Genomic DNA, 13,916 nt, shown 5'->3' with positions numbered 1-13,916 from the left:
CCCCTGCACTGCTGGGGGGGTGGGGGTGGTGGGAGACATGGGTGGGGGCCTGGTGGAGGCTGCCCCTGGGGGGTGGAGGTGGTGGGAGACATGGGTGGGGGCCTGGTAGAGGCTGCCCCTGCACTGCTGGGGGGTGGGGGTGCTGGGAGACATGGGTGGGGGCCTGGTGGAGGCTGCCCCTGGTGGCTGGGGGGTGGGGTTGCTGGGAGACATGGGTGGGGGCCTGGTGGAGGCTGCCCCTGGTGACTGGGGGGTGGGGGTGGTGGGAGACATGGAAGGGGGCCTGGTGGAGGCTGCCCCTGCACTGCTGGGGGTGTGGGGGTGCTGGGAGACATGGGTGGGGGCCTGGTGGAGGCTGCCCCTGCACTGCTGGGGGGGTGGGGGTGGTGGGAGACATGGGTGGGGGCCTGGTGGAGGCTGCCCCTGGTGGCTGGGGGTGGGGGTGGTGGGAGACATGGGTGGGGGCCTGGTGGAGGCTGCCCCTGGTGGCTGGGGGGGTGGGGGTGGTGGCAGACATGGGTGGGGGCCTGGTGGAGGCTGCCCCTGCACTGCTGGGGGGTGGGGGTGCTGGGAGACATGGGTGGGGGCCTGGTGGAGGCTGCCCCTGGTGGCTGGGGGGTGGGGGTGCTGGGAGACATGGGTGGGGGCCTGGTGGAGGCTGCCCCTGGTGACTGGGGGGTGGGGGTGCTGGGAGACATGGGTGGGGGCCTGGTAGAGGCTGCCCCTGCACTGCTGGGGGGGTGGGGGTGGTGGGAGACATGGGTGGGGGCCTGGTGGAGGCTGCCCCTGGTGGCTGGGGGGTGGGGGTGGTGGGAGACATGGGTGGGGGCCTGGTAGAGGCTGCCCCTGCACTGCTGGGGGGTGGGGGTGCTGGGAGACATGGGTGGGGGCCTGGTGGAGGCTGCCCCTGGTGGCTGGGGGGTGGGGTTGCTGGGAGACATGGGTGGGGGCCTGGTGGAGGCTGCCCCTGGTGACTGGGGGGTGGGGGTGGTGGGAGACATGGAAGGGGGCCTGGTGGAGGCTGCCCCTGCACTGCTGGGGGTGTGGGGGTGCTGGGAGACATGGGTGGGGGCCTGGTGGAGGCTGCCCCTGCACTGCCGGGGGGGTGGGGGTGGTGGGAGACATGGGTGGGGGCCTGGTGGAGGCTGCCCCTGGTGGCTGGGGGTGGGGGTGGTGGGAGACATGGGTGGGGGCCTGGTGGAGGCTGCCCCTGGTGGCTGGGGGGGTGGGGGTGGTGGCAGACATGGGTGGGGGCCTGGTGGAGGCTGCCCCTGCACTGCTGGGGGGTGGGGGTGCTGGGAGACATGGGTGGGGGCCTGGTGGAGGCTGCCCCTGGTGGCTGGGGGGTGGGGGTGCTGGGAGACATGGGTGGGGGCCTGGTGGAGGCTGCCCCTGGTGACTGGGGGGTGGGGGTGCTGGGAGACATGGGTGGGGGCCTGGTGGTGGGTGCCCCTGGTGGCTGGGGGGGGTGGGGGTGGTGGGAGACATGGGTGGGGGCCTGGTGGTGGGTGCCCCTGCACTGCTGGGGGGTGGGGGTGGTGGGGAACATGAGTTGGACATGGGTGGGGGCCTGCTGGCAGGTGCCCCACAGTGCTGGGGGTGCGGGGGAACATGAGTTGGACATGGGTGGGGGCCTGCTGGCAGGTGCCCCACAGTGCTGGGGGGTGGGGGTGGTGGGGAACATGAGTTGGACATGGGTGGGGGCCTGCTGGCAGGTGCCCCACAGTGCTGGGGGGGTGGGGGTGGTGGGAGACATGGGTGGGGGCCTGGTGGAGGCTGCCCCTGGTGGCTGGGGGGTGGGGGTGGTGGGAGACATGGGTGGGGGCCTGGTGGAGGCTGCCCCTGCACTGCTGGGGGGTGGGGGTGCTGGGAGACATGGGGTGGGGGCCTGGTGGAGGCTGCCCCTGGTGGCTGGGGGGTGGGGTTGCTGGGAGACATGGGTGGGGGCCTGGTGGAGGCTGCCCCTGGTGACTGGGGGATGGGGGTGGTGGGAGACATGGGAGGGGGCCTGGTGGAGGCTGCCCCTGCACTGCTGGGGGGGTGGGGGTGCTGGGAGACATGGGTGGGGGCCTGGTGGAGGCTGCCCCTGCACTGCTGGGGGGTGGGGGTGGTGGGAGACATGGGTGGGGGCCTGGTGGAGGCTGCCCCTGGTGGCTGGGGGTGGGGGTGCTGGGAGACATGGGTGGGGGCCTGCTGGCAGGTGCCCCACAGTGCTGGGGGGTGGGGGTGGTGGGGAACATGAGTTGGACATGGGTGGGGGCCTGCTGGCAGGTGCCCCACAGTGCTGGGGGTGGGGGTGGTGGGGAACATGAGTTGGACATAGGTGGGGGCCTGCTGGCAGCTGCCCCACAGTGCTGGGGGGTGGGGGTGCTGGGGAACATGAGTTGGACATGGGTGGGGGCCTGGTGGTGGGTGCCCCACAGTGCTGGGGGGTGGGGGTGGTGGGAGACATGGGTGGGGGCCTGGTGGAGGCTGCCCCTGGGGGGTGGGGGTGCTGGGAGACATGGGTGGGGGCCTGATGGAGGCTGCCCCTGCACTGCTGGGGGGTGGGGGTGGTGGGAGACATGGGTGGGGGCCTGGTGGTGGGTGCCCCTGGTGGCTGGGGGGTGGGGGTGGTGGGAGACATGGGTGGGGGCCTGGTGGAGGCTGCCCCTGCACTGCTGGGGGGGTGGGGGTGGTGGGAGACATGGGTGGGGGCCTGGTGGAGGCTGCCCCTGGTGGCTGGGGGGTGGGGGTGGTGGGAGACATGGGTGGGGGCCCGGTGGAGTCTGCCCCTGCACTGCTGGGGGGGTGGGGGTGCTGGGAGACATGGGTGGGGGCCTGGTGGAGGCTGCCCCTGGTGGCTGGGGGGTGGGGGTGCTGGGAGACATGGGTGGGGGCCTGGTGGAGGCTGCCCCTGGTGACTGGGGGGGTGGGGGTGGTGGGAGACATGGGTGGGGGCCTGGTGGAGGCTGCCCCTGCACTGCTGGGGCAGTGGGGGTGCTGGGAGACATGGGTGGGGGCCTGGTGGAGGCTGCCCCTGGTGGCTGGGGGGTGGGGGTGCTGGGAGACATGGGTGGGGGCCTGCTGGCAGGTGCCCCACAGTGCTGGGGGGTGGGGGTGGTGGGGAACATGAGTTGGACATGGGTGGGGGCCTGCTGGCAGGTGCCCCACAGTGTTGGGTGGTGGGGAACATGAGTTGGACATGGGTGGGGGCCTGCTGGCAGGTGCCCCACAGTGCTGGGGGGTGGGGGTGCTGGGGAACATGAGTTGGACATGGGTGGGGGCCTGGTGGTGGGTGCCCCACAGTGCGGGGGGGTGGGGGTGGTGGGAGACATGGGTGGGGGCATGGTGGAGGCTGCCCCTGATGGCTGGGGGGTGGGGGTGCTGGGAGACATGGGTGGGGGCCTGGTGGAGGCTGCCCCTGCACTGCTGGGGGGTGGGGGTGCTGGGAGACATGGGTGGGGGCCTGGTGGTGGGTGCCCCTGGTGGCTGGGGGGTGGGGGTGATGGGAGACATGGGTGGGGGCCTGGTGGTGGGTACCCCTGCACTGCTGGGGGGTGGGGGTGGTGGGGAACATGAGTTGGACATGGGTGGGGGCCTGCTGGCAGGTGCCCCACAGTGCTGGGGGGTGGGGGTGCTGGGGAACATCAGTTGGACATGGGTGGGGGCCTGCTGGCAGGTGCCCCACAGTGCTGGGGGGTGGGGGTGGTGGGGAACATGAGTTGGACATGGGTGGGGGCCTGCTGGCAGGTGCCCCACAGTGCTGGGGGGTGGGGGTGGTGGAAGACATGGGTGGGGGCCTGGTGGAGGCTGCCCCTGCACTGCTGGGGGGGTGGGGGTGGTGGGAGACATGGGTGGGGGCCTGGTGGAGGCTGCCCCTGCACTGCTGGGGGGGTGGGGGTGGTGGGAGACATGGGTGGGGGCCTGGTGGAGGCTGCCCCTGCACTGCTGGGGGGTGGGGGTGCTGGGAGACATGGGTGGGGGCCTGGTGGAGGCTGCCCCTGGTGGCTGGGGGGTGGGGGTGCTGGGAGACATGGGTGGGGGCCTGGTGGAGGCTGCCCCTGGTGACTGGGGGGTGGGGGTGCTCGGAGACATGGGTGGGGGCCTGGTGGAGGCTGCCCCTGGTGACTGGGGGGGTGGGGGTTGTGGGAGACATGGGTGGGGGCCTGGTGGAGGCTGCCCCTGCAAGTAGTGCAAGTTGACATGTGGGTTGGCTGGGGGTCATGGCCATGGTGGATGGTGTGCCTGCAGGACATGTGCAGGGTAGGTTGGGGGTGGGGGTGCTGGGAGACATGGGTGGGGGCCTGCTGGCAGGTGCCCCACAGTGCTGGGGGGTGGGGGTGGTGGGGAACATGAGTTGGACATGGGTGGGGGCCTGCTGGCAGGTGCCCCACAGTGCTGGGGGTGGGGGTGGTGGGGAACATGAGTTGGACATAGGTGGGGGCCTGCTGGCAGCTGCCCCACAGTGCTGGGGGGTGGGGGTGCTGGGGAACATGAGTTGGACATGGGTGGGGGCCTGGTGGTGGGTGCCCCACAGTGCTGGGGGGTGGGGGTGGTGGGAGACATGGGTGGGGGCCTGGTGGAGGCTGCCCCTGGTGGCTGGGGGGTGGGGGTGCTGGGAGACATGGGTGGGGGCCTGGTGGAGGCTGCCCCTGCACTGCTGGGGGGTGGGGGTGGTGGGAGACATGGGTGGGGGCCTGGTGGTGGGTGCCCCTGGTGGCTGGGGGGTGGGGGTGGTGGGAGACACGGGTGGGGGCCTGGTGGAGGCTGCCCCTGCACTGCTGGGGGGGTGGGGGTGGTGGGAGACATGGGTGGGGGCCTGGTGGAGGCTGCCCCTGCACTGCTGGGGGGTGGGGGTGCTGGGAGACATGGGTGGGGGCCTGGTGGTGGGTGCCCCTGGTGGCTGGGGGGTGGGGGTGATGGGAGACATGGGTGGGGGCCTGGTGGTGGGTACCCCTGCACTGCTGGGGGGTGGGGGTGGTGGGGAACATGAGTTGGACATGGGTGGGGGCCTGCTGGCAGGTGCCCCACAGTGCTGGGGGGTGGGGGTGCTGGGGAACATCAGTTGGACATGGGTGGGGGCCTGCTGGCAGGTGCCCCACAGTGCTGGGGGGTGGGGGTGGTGGGGAACATGAGTTGGACATGGGTGGGGGCCTGCTGGCAGGTGCCCCACAGTGCTGGGGGGTGGGGGTGGTGGAAGACATGGGTGGGGGCCTGGTGGAGGCTGCCCCTGCACTGCTGGGGGGGTGGGGGTGGTGGGAGACATGGGTGGGGGCCTGGTGGAGGCTGCCCCTGGTTGCTGGGGGGTGGGGGTGGTGGGAGACATGGGTGGGGGCCTGGTGGAGGCTGCCCCTGCACTGCTGGGGGGTGGGGGTGCTGGGAGACATGGGTGGGGGCCTGGTGGAGGCTGCCCCTGGTGGCTGGGGGGTGGGGGTGCTGGGAGACATGGGTGGGGGCCTGGTGGAGGCTGCCCCTGGTGACTGGGGGGTGGGGGTGCTCGGAGACATGGGTGGGGGCCTGGTGGAGGCTGCCCCTGGTGACTGGGGGTACAGGGGGACATGCGTTGGTGGGCAGTAGTGCAAGTTGACATGTGGGTTGGCTGGGGGTCATGGCCATGGTGGATGGTGTGCCTGCAGGACATGTGCAGGGTAGGCCACTGTGGTGTGAGCCACCTGCAGGGGCCGTGGAGGGTGTAGAGGGAACACCTGGGGGGACTCACACGTGCAATTCACGTGTGGTGCTCCCCGCGCACTCCTGTAATACACGTACCCTGATGGAATCGCGTGTGGAACTTCCCGCCCATCCCTGAAATGCGCGTACCCTGCTCGCATGGGCCCAATCGCGTGTGAAACTTCCCCCGCACCACGAAATACACGTACCCTGATGAGATCGCGTGTGGAACTTCCCGCGCACCCCTGAAATACACGTGCCCTGCTGATGTCGCGTGTGAAACTTCCCCCGCACCCCAAAATACACGTACCATGATGAAATCGCGTGTGGAATTTCCCGCGCACCCCTGAAATACACGTACCCTGCTGAAATTGCGTGTGGCACTTCCTGCGCACCCCTGAGATAATCGTACCCCCAATCACGTGTGGAAATTCCCACGCACCCCTGAAATACACGTACCCTGCTGAAATCGCGTGTGGCACTTCCCGCGCACCCCTGAGATACGCGTGCCCTGTTCGCACGGGCCCAATCGCGTGTGGAAATTCATGCGCACCCCTGAAATACACGTACCCTGCTGAAATCGCGTGTGGCACTTCCCGCGCACCCCTGAGATACGCGTGCCCTGTTCACACGGGCCCAATCGCGTGTGGAACTTCCCGCGCACCCCTGAAATACGCGTACCCTGGTCGCACGGGGCCAATCGCGTGAGGTACTTCCCGCGCACCCCAGTGATACACGTAGCCCGCTTGCCGTGCTGGTACAGGGTTAGCGCAGCCCTTTGCGCTGGATTGGGTATATTGATGGCTTTTCCCTGCGCGAGAGGCGTTCTTGGGGGCGTAACTGGCGCTGCTGCAGGGTCGGTGCGCCACTGTGCGCCACGGCTGGTTTTGGTGGCTGGAATCCATGAATACGCTGTGCGCGGAAATGTATTTTAGCGCACGCGGCTGGCGCAGGGATTCGCACGCGCACACTGTGCGCCAGCCGCGTGCGCCACTTGTGCGCTGAATTCTATGAATTACCCCCTTAATGTCGAACCTCCTGAAAAGAATAGGGTTTACCATAAATGTTGTGAATGTCATTTTTGCAAAATAACTATATAAATACACGAAAATAATTCATTTATGAATGTATGTTTCCTAAGCGTATAAGAAACAAACTGCTTGTAAATAAAATGGATTATATGAATACTAAAGCTTTTTTGCCTAGGTTGTTTTTCGGTATTCCAGTGTCCTTGATAATTTGCACTAGTTGAATTTTGTATGTTTTAAATTATTACTTTTAACACAAACTGTTTTTCAGTTCTGAATTAAGGATGTAGAATTAATTGTTAAATAAGGATTGTATCTATTTGTCATTTTACTTGCAATAAAACGTGCAAGGATTAATGTGAACCAGAAACACAAACATACGTGTAAAATGTTTTGTTTTAAACGCACATCTCAATGGTTTTAACTCCTACATTGATCTTTTGGCATACCATGCCTGCCTCATTGTGTTTTGCAAAGTTACTTATAATTGGTATTGAGTTTTGTAATCATGTCAAGTGTATTCCAACATCCAAAAGTGCTTTGAAGACAAGAAACACAACAAAATGTGACAAAACAATTGTACTTCCTGTGTAGGGTAAAGTTAACAAACTCTGACGTTTGAACATATTGAGAATATATTTTTCTATTTATTTATTTATTTATTTATTTATTTATTTATTTATTTATTTATTTATTTGATATTTATATTGCACCGGTAGCTCGCGAGCCTCGGGGCGCAGAGACAAGAACACGAAAGACAGACAGATGGTGATAGGACGGATAGGACGGGACGATCACATAAGATTACTCTGACTGGGAGTAGAATGAGTGGCGGTTTATTTGAAGAGGGGGGTTTTTACCATTTTTTCGAAAGCGGGTATAGTTGGTTTCCAATCTTAGATGGTCCGGAAGGTTGTTCCAGAGACTAGCAGCAAGAGTCGGAAAGGCTCTGCCCAGGCCGCTTTTGAGTTTGTGTGGGGCCGTTGCAATTTTGCCGAGTTGGGACGATCTCAGTGCTCTATTTGGAACGTATGGTTTGATCCTCGTTTTAAGTACTTTGGTGCCTTTCCGTGGATGCATCTGTGAACGATGGTTAAGGTCTTAAAGTGCACCCAATCTTCAATTTTCAGCCAGTGAAGCTCCCTTCTGGAGTTGCTGATATGCTCTGTTCTAGATTTAAACTTGACAATTCTTACAGCGTTGTTCTGTACAACTTGATAGCTTTGTAGGCACTGCTTGGAGGCACCCAGGATTAAGGCATTGCCATAGTCAAGGCACGGCAAGATGGTGGCTCTTGCTATTGTCGCGCAGTAACCCTCTGATATAAAGGGTCTGATGGCTTTTATTAGTCGGAGGTGGTAGGCACAGTTGTTTTTGATGTACTGTGCTTGGGCATCCGCCCCCAAGGATGCTTCCAGCAGCATACCGAGGGTTTTAACCTTGCCTAAGACCGGTATTGATGTATCTTTGATCTGGAAGGATGTGTAAGATGGGGATAGCTTAGCTCGGGCAGAGGATGAGCCAAAAATCATGAGCTCCGTTTTTTTCCCGTTAAGGCACATCCAATTGGAGTCCATCCATTGCTCCACGTAGTTATATATCGTGGTAAATTGCTTGCTGTCTTTCTGATAGTTGCCACTTAGTTCAAATACAAGCTGCGTATCATCAGCATAGTTAGTGAAATAGGTGTGGATATGGTCGAGAACAAGGCATAGGTACCTCAAGTAGAGGTTAAACACAGTGGTGACATGCTAGCCCCTTGGGGAACTCCACAAAGGATTTCTTTTTCCAAGGAGAACTTGTCCCCCCAGTGCACACTGGATATTCTGTTTTTTAGAAAGGACATAATCCAGCTGATGGCTTCATCAGAGCAGTTGGTGGACTTTTTTAATGCATTCTGGAGTAAGTTGTGGTCGAGGAGGTCGAATGCGGCACTGAGGTCAAGTAGGATGAGAAGGCCTGTCTTACCCTTGTCAATAATACCGAGCATTTTGCATTTTGGTCTGAAGGTCTAACATGGCTGTCTCGGTACTGTGGGCAGGGCGGAAGCCGGACTGTTGTGGGTGGAGGGAGTTTGATTCCTCCACATGGGTCTGGAGTTGCATGGTGGCGATCCTATCCATGATTTTGAGGATGAAGTTGCAGTTTGTTATGGGTCTAAGGTTATTCGGGTCCCGTTGGTCGAGATTGTTTTTTTTTTTTACCAGGGGGGTGACTGTGACCTTTTTGATGGCATCGGGAACTTTCTGGTCTCTGAAAGAGGCGTTAATGATCTTTGTCAAGGTGGGGGCGAATATTATTTTGTTGTCCAATATTATTTTGGGCGGGATGATATTCTCTGCACATGTCTTGGGTTTCATTGTCGCCAGTACCTTGATCATATCAATGCTGTTGATCTCTGTGAACTTAAAAATTCCAATACCTGATGTTGCGGTCTCGACTGGCAAGGTGACTGTCGTTTTTTTATTGAGAATATATTTTTCAATAAACCGTGTTGTGCAAGTCAGATTAACAGGCCTTTGCATGTTATGCTATTAATATTGTTAAAATAGGCGAAATTTCGAATTGTGTGTGCTTCACCGTCAGTTTGTATAACTTCACACCATATAATATCAGTGTTTTGTTTAGTTTTCAACGTGACCATCTATACCTGACAGCCCTTTTTATTGGCCTCATTAGAGGTTTGGGAGTGCAGTGAAAAAAAGTGTGACAATTCTTTTTGCCAGTAACTGAATTTCTTCCATTTTGACTGCACTACCAAACGAGGGGTTTGACCAGGATGCTTGAGGAAAATCCTCCACTTCATCAGCATTAAGTGGCAGGTTTACCACAGGTGAATTACCGCCCATGGCAAATCTGTCAAATACATAATGGAGTCTTTCATATTAGAAAAATAGGCATCAGCACCACCGTGCCGCCACTCCTAATTTGGCCGTAGATACCACGAGAACACTGCCAAACTCTGAATGAGGACCAACAAGAGTTAGTTACTTGGGGGTGGTGGGGGTCAAGTGGGAAGTTTGTACAAAATTGAATAGACTGGGGCTGATATATTCATCAATTAATGGTTTGACACCATGAGATTGTTTTTGGACACAGCATAGGATCAGAGTGCAGGACTTGCTAGACATTTCTTCACTGAGTTTTTAAAGTATGTTCGCATACCATTGAGTTTCAAAGATTGCCTTTGACTATTTGATGGGGTATTTTCATGGGACATGATAGTTAAGTAATGGAGCAGGTTATTTTTTAACGTTTCTCTTCCAGGTGTCTATGAATTGGTCAGCTTCCAGATGAAGACTGGTGGTCCAGCACTTTGGGGTGAGGCCTTCAAAGCAGCCATTACTTCCCATGCGCGTACTGGCTACACCAAGCTGATGGGAGTCTTTCACACCGAATATGGATTGCTAAATAAAGGTAATGATTTCATTCAGATGTACTCTTGACCACATCCTCTTCTTAATTCAGTAATGTGATGCAAGGTGGTTTACGTAAAAAATAAAATTGCATATTTCAACTCAAGGATAGCAGGTAAATAAATGTTCAAATACTCTTCTTCATTGATCATCTTCATAAAAGTCCTACTTTACTTTGTTCAAGTCAAGTAGTTCCTGTCTGCAAGGGTCCAATTAAAACACATTGCTGCTGTCCCCCGAATGTGCGAATGCTATTAGAGCCTGGCCACAAGGCCGGGTTTCAAATCTGCCCCTTCAATTTCATGTTTGCACTGTGCAAAATCAAAAAAGGGTGCTTAAAGGAGGACAAATTCAAGATGGCTGCCAACAGAAACAGCACAGTGGCAAGTGAATTGAAGGGGAGGGGAAGGCGGTTCACTGAAACAGAAGAGCAAAGCAGAGGCCACAGTTGGGAGAGACCGAGCCGGTGAGGGTGGACGGCCTTGACTCAAGGTGACACCCCGAGCAGATGCAGATTGGGAATATAGCCAAAAGCATTATTGGAGTTGTGGGCAATTACCAGCAGTTAGTGAGAGCATTACAAGGATAACGTTCTACATCAGGCACTAATTTTTGCATTCTTTTACTGTACCTTTATCAAATTGCATCACATTTAGATGTATGAGAACATGTTCTGACCCACTGTAAAGTGGTGGGCATTTATCCGACAACAGAAGGATCACAGGTTAAGTGATTATGTATGAATGAGACAATTTGTGTTTGCGAAAAGTACTATCTAAGTCTTCTTTGTATAGGCTGATTGCATGTTGCATTGTTTTTGTTATCAGCAGTCTGCATAGTTTGTTTTATCAGGCTTACTGACCCATCTCACTTAATTAAAGGCAACTATATCTGCCTTTATCAGGACCACCTCTTGGTTAGAGATCTGAAAGACTGCTAAATGGGACACTGTGCAGGCATTCTAGTCACCAGGCACTATTGTGTGGATATTGACATGAGGACTCCTGGTATTTTTGCAAAGCGTTTCCGCTACACGTTCTACAGCTTCACACCTCTGTGGTCGTGATATGGAAATGGATAAAAAGTGTGGGACCTGCCTTTGCCATATGGTTAAATGGATTTTGCTAGTGAAAAATGTTCACCTTTGGCTCACCAAGACTTGGTGTGGATAACTGTTACCAACCTTATCTTAAGGATCAGCCTTGATTTTGAACATAGTTAACGTCCTCTGATTCCCTTCCCTTTCTTTAACTGGTCTTTACTCCCTTAGCCAGGAAGTCCATGTTTAGCTGTGACCTTCTCCTTATTTCCCGCTTTCCTTTCACTCCTCCATGCCATGTTTAAACCATCCCCTTTGTCAGAAAATGGGAGACCACCCCTGGGCTCAGCTGTGAATGTCCACCAACTTCTCCCTCCTTTGCCTTACTGCATTGCACTCTGCAGCGATTGAATGATTGCAATGAGCATGGTGCAAACCACCAAATAAATAAATAAATAAATCTAGCAAATGTGACAGGACAGGAACAAAATTCGCCTCAGTGGTGTAGCACAAAATTCAGGGGCCTGTCTGGGTAACCATGTAATTGGAACAACCATGATGATTATTCTGCCAAAGGGGTGAATGGCACTAGGTGAAGGATGTATGTTTTTTATTGAACACTTACATCTTTCACATAATATAGAAAGAAAGGGAACGGTATCTGGCCCTTGGTGCCCAGCCCAAGCACATCAGCCACCACTGTGTGCAACCAGTAACATGAATTTAAGTGCCAGAGGCAACTATTAGTGCTGGGGGGGGATGGCTGCTGCCGAGGGGCACTGGCCTTGCAAATGTTTCATGGTCAGTGGCAGCAGTCTGAGTGACCAAGAGTAGTGGGTGACCTCTAACTAATGTAGGTGGCTTTAGGGGTTTCTCCCCCAAGAATATTTGTAAAATGAAGTGTTGAAATGGTGCCTTTAACGACACAGTGGTCGAGAAAAATGGGGTAGAAAAACATACAATTTTCAATTGGTCCTGTAGGGTAACGCATGAAAACATTCAGTCGATGCTATGTGATCAACAGTACACTGGAACATTTGACAACATTTTCATGATGCAACAACATCTGCCAGCATTGCCATTGTAAGCCACCTTCATGCAGCTGTGCCCATGATATATGTCCAAATTCTCAGTGTAAATCACTTTGATGTTGTGGCCACAATCTGTGCAATTATGGCGACTTTAAATCATTTTCATGAAACTGCAGCCTTAAACATTGCCAATGTGATAACTGCAAAATATGTCCATGAAAATACAACAACAAATCTATGCCAGTATGGTTACTGTAGATCATGAAGCTGCAGTCACAATCTATGCCAGCATGGTCACTGTAAATCACTTTCATGAAGCTCCAGCTGCAATCTAGAATTCCCTTTATGGTAGCACTTGGATCATGTTGCACAACAAAATACGACAGGATTGTCACAATAAACAACTTCCACGATACAGCTCCCTGCCACCAAATACATGCATGCATTCCTCTTGCATATATACAGACGGACACGCATACAATTTGGTGAACATTTGTTTCCTTTCTTGAGAACATTATCCCACACTATTTTGTAACTTAGTTGTAAAGATTGGCAATAGTTTTATTTTGTATAGGCCCTTTTATTTGACAGATGCCACTTGGACTGCTTTATTATTATTTGATGGTTGTAGCTTGGTCCCATCTTAGATTTAGGGTTAGATTAGGCGTTTTCTCACACATTATACAGTTTAATAAACACCCTTGAACTGTGATCACTTGTCTGTCTTTACTGTTGCCAGCATGAGTTCCTTACATGTGAAACAAAGATTCTCCTGAATTAACCTGACCCAAACCGATCTCTGTGTTTATTTTAAGAGGCACAGTCATCCTCCTTTTTCCAAGTCTTTCTCCTTTGTCCTAGTCCTCCTTTGTCCTAGTCCTCCTTGTCCTTTTTCTTCTCAGTCCTTCACCTTCACTGCAGATCCTTTCCACTTTGTTAGCCCCTGTCATTTTCATTCACCAAAGCCTTTTCCTTTGTCCAGCCCCCCTGCTCCTCTTTCCTCCCAGTTCTTCTTTCATCCTAGTCTTTCTCCTTCATTCAAGTACTTTCCTTTGTGCCAGTCCTTCTTCTCCTTTGTCCCATTCCTTCTCCTTTATCCCAGTCTTTCTCTTGCTTCATCTTCATCCCAGCCCTTTTCCATCATCCCTGTCACCCTTCCTTTCACAGTACTTCTATGTTGTCCAGTTCCTTCTTGTTTCTCTCTGTCCTGCAACTTGTACTTCATCCCAGTCTTTGCTCTCCTCCTTTGTCCAAGCCAATGGCCTTCTCCTTTGTCTAGTCCTTTCCCACCTCCTTTGTCCCAGTCTATTTCTTCCTTATTTGTCCAAGTCCTTGTTCTCCTCCTCCACCCCAGTCCTCATCATCTTTCCTAGTCCTCCCACTCTATCCCAGTCCTGCTCCTTTGTCCCAGCCCCCTTCCTTTGTCAAAATCCTTCTTCTCCTCGATTCCATGACTGCCTCCTACACCCCATGCCTTCTGCTTCATCTCAGTTCCTCTTTGTTCACAGGCCTCTGCCTTTGCCCCAGTGCCCCCCTCCACTTTCATTCCAGCCCCCCATTTGGCACAGTCTTCACTCAATCTTTTTCTCTTTTTGGACAAGTCCCCCCCCGACCCCGCACCCTGCCCTTTTCGGCCCAATCCCTCGCCCCCTTTTGGCCCAGTCCTCCTTTGTCCAAGTCCTTTTCCTTTGTCCCAGTCCTTTTCCTTTGTCCCAGTCCCTCCCATTGGCCTGAGCCTCCCCCCCTGGGC

At 55.8% G+C, this 13,916-nt stretch overlaps 1 protein-coding gene across 1 annotated transcript in view; it reads left to right on the top strand.

The window, feature by feature from the left end:
* The window catches only part of LOC138516035 (protein NipSnap homolog 3A-like), a 178,656-nt gene that overhangs the window by 143,900 nt on the left and 20,840 nt on the right, over positions 1-13,916 (top strand). Inside the window, exon 4 of the mRNA XM_069630842.1 lies at positions 9,948-10,097. Within this exon, the coding sequence (XP_069486943.1) occupies positions 9,948-10,097 (150 nt within the window). The remainder of the gene's footprint in view (positions 1-9,947; positions 10,098-13,916) is intronic.

The sequence above is a fragment of the Ambystoma mexicanum genome, chromosome 6q (genome assembly GCF_040938575.1).
Source record: "Ambystoma mexicanum isolate Mex_15411 chromosome 6q, UKY_AmexF1_1, whole genome shotgun sequence".
NCBI classification, from domain to species: domain Eukaryota; kingdom Metazoa; phylum Chordata; class Amphibia; order Caudata; family Ambystomatidae; genus Ambystoma; species Ambystoma mexicanum.
The sequence above is the reverse complement of the archived record's forward strand: the minus strand, read 5'-3'. Positions and strand labels throughout refer to the sequence as shown.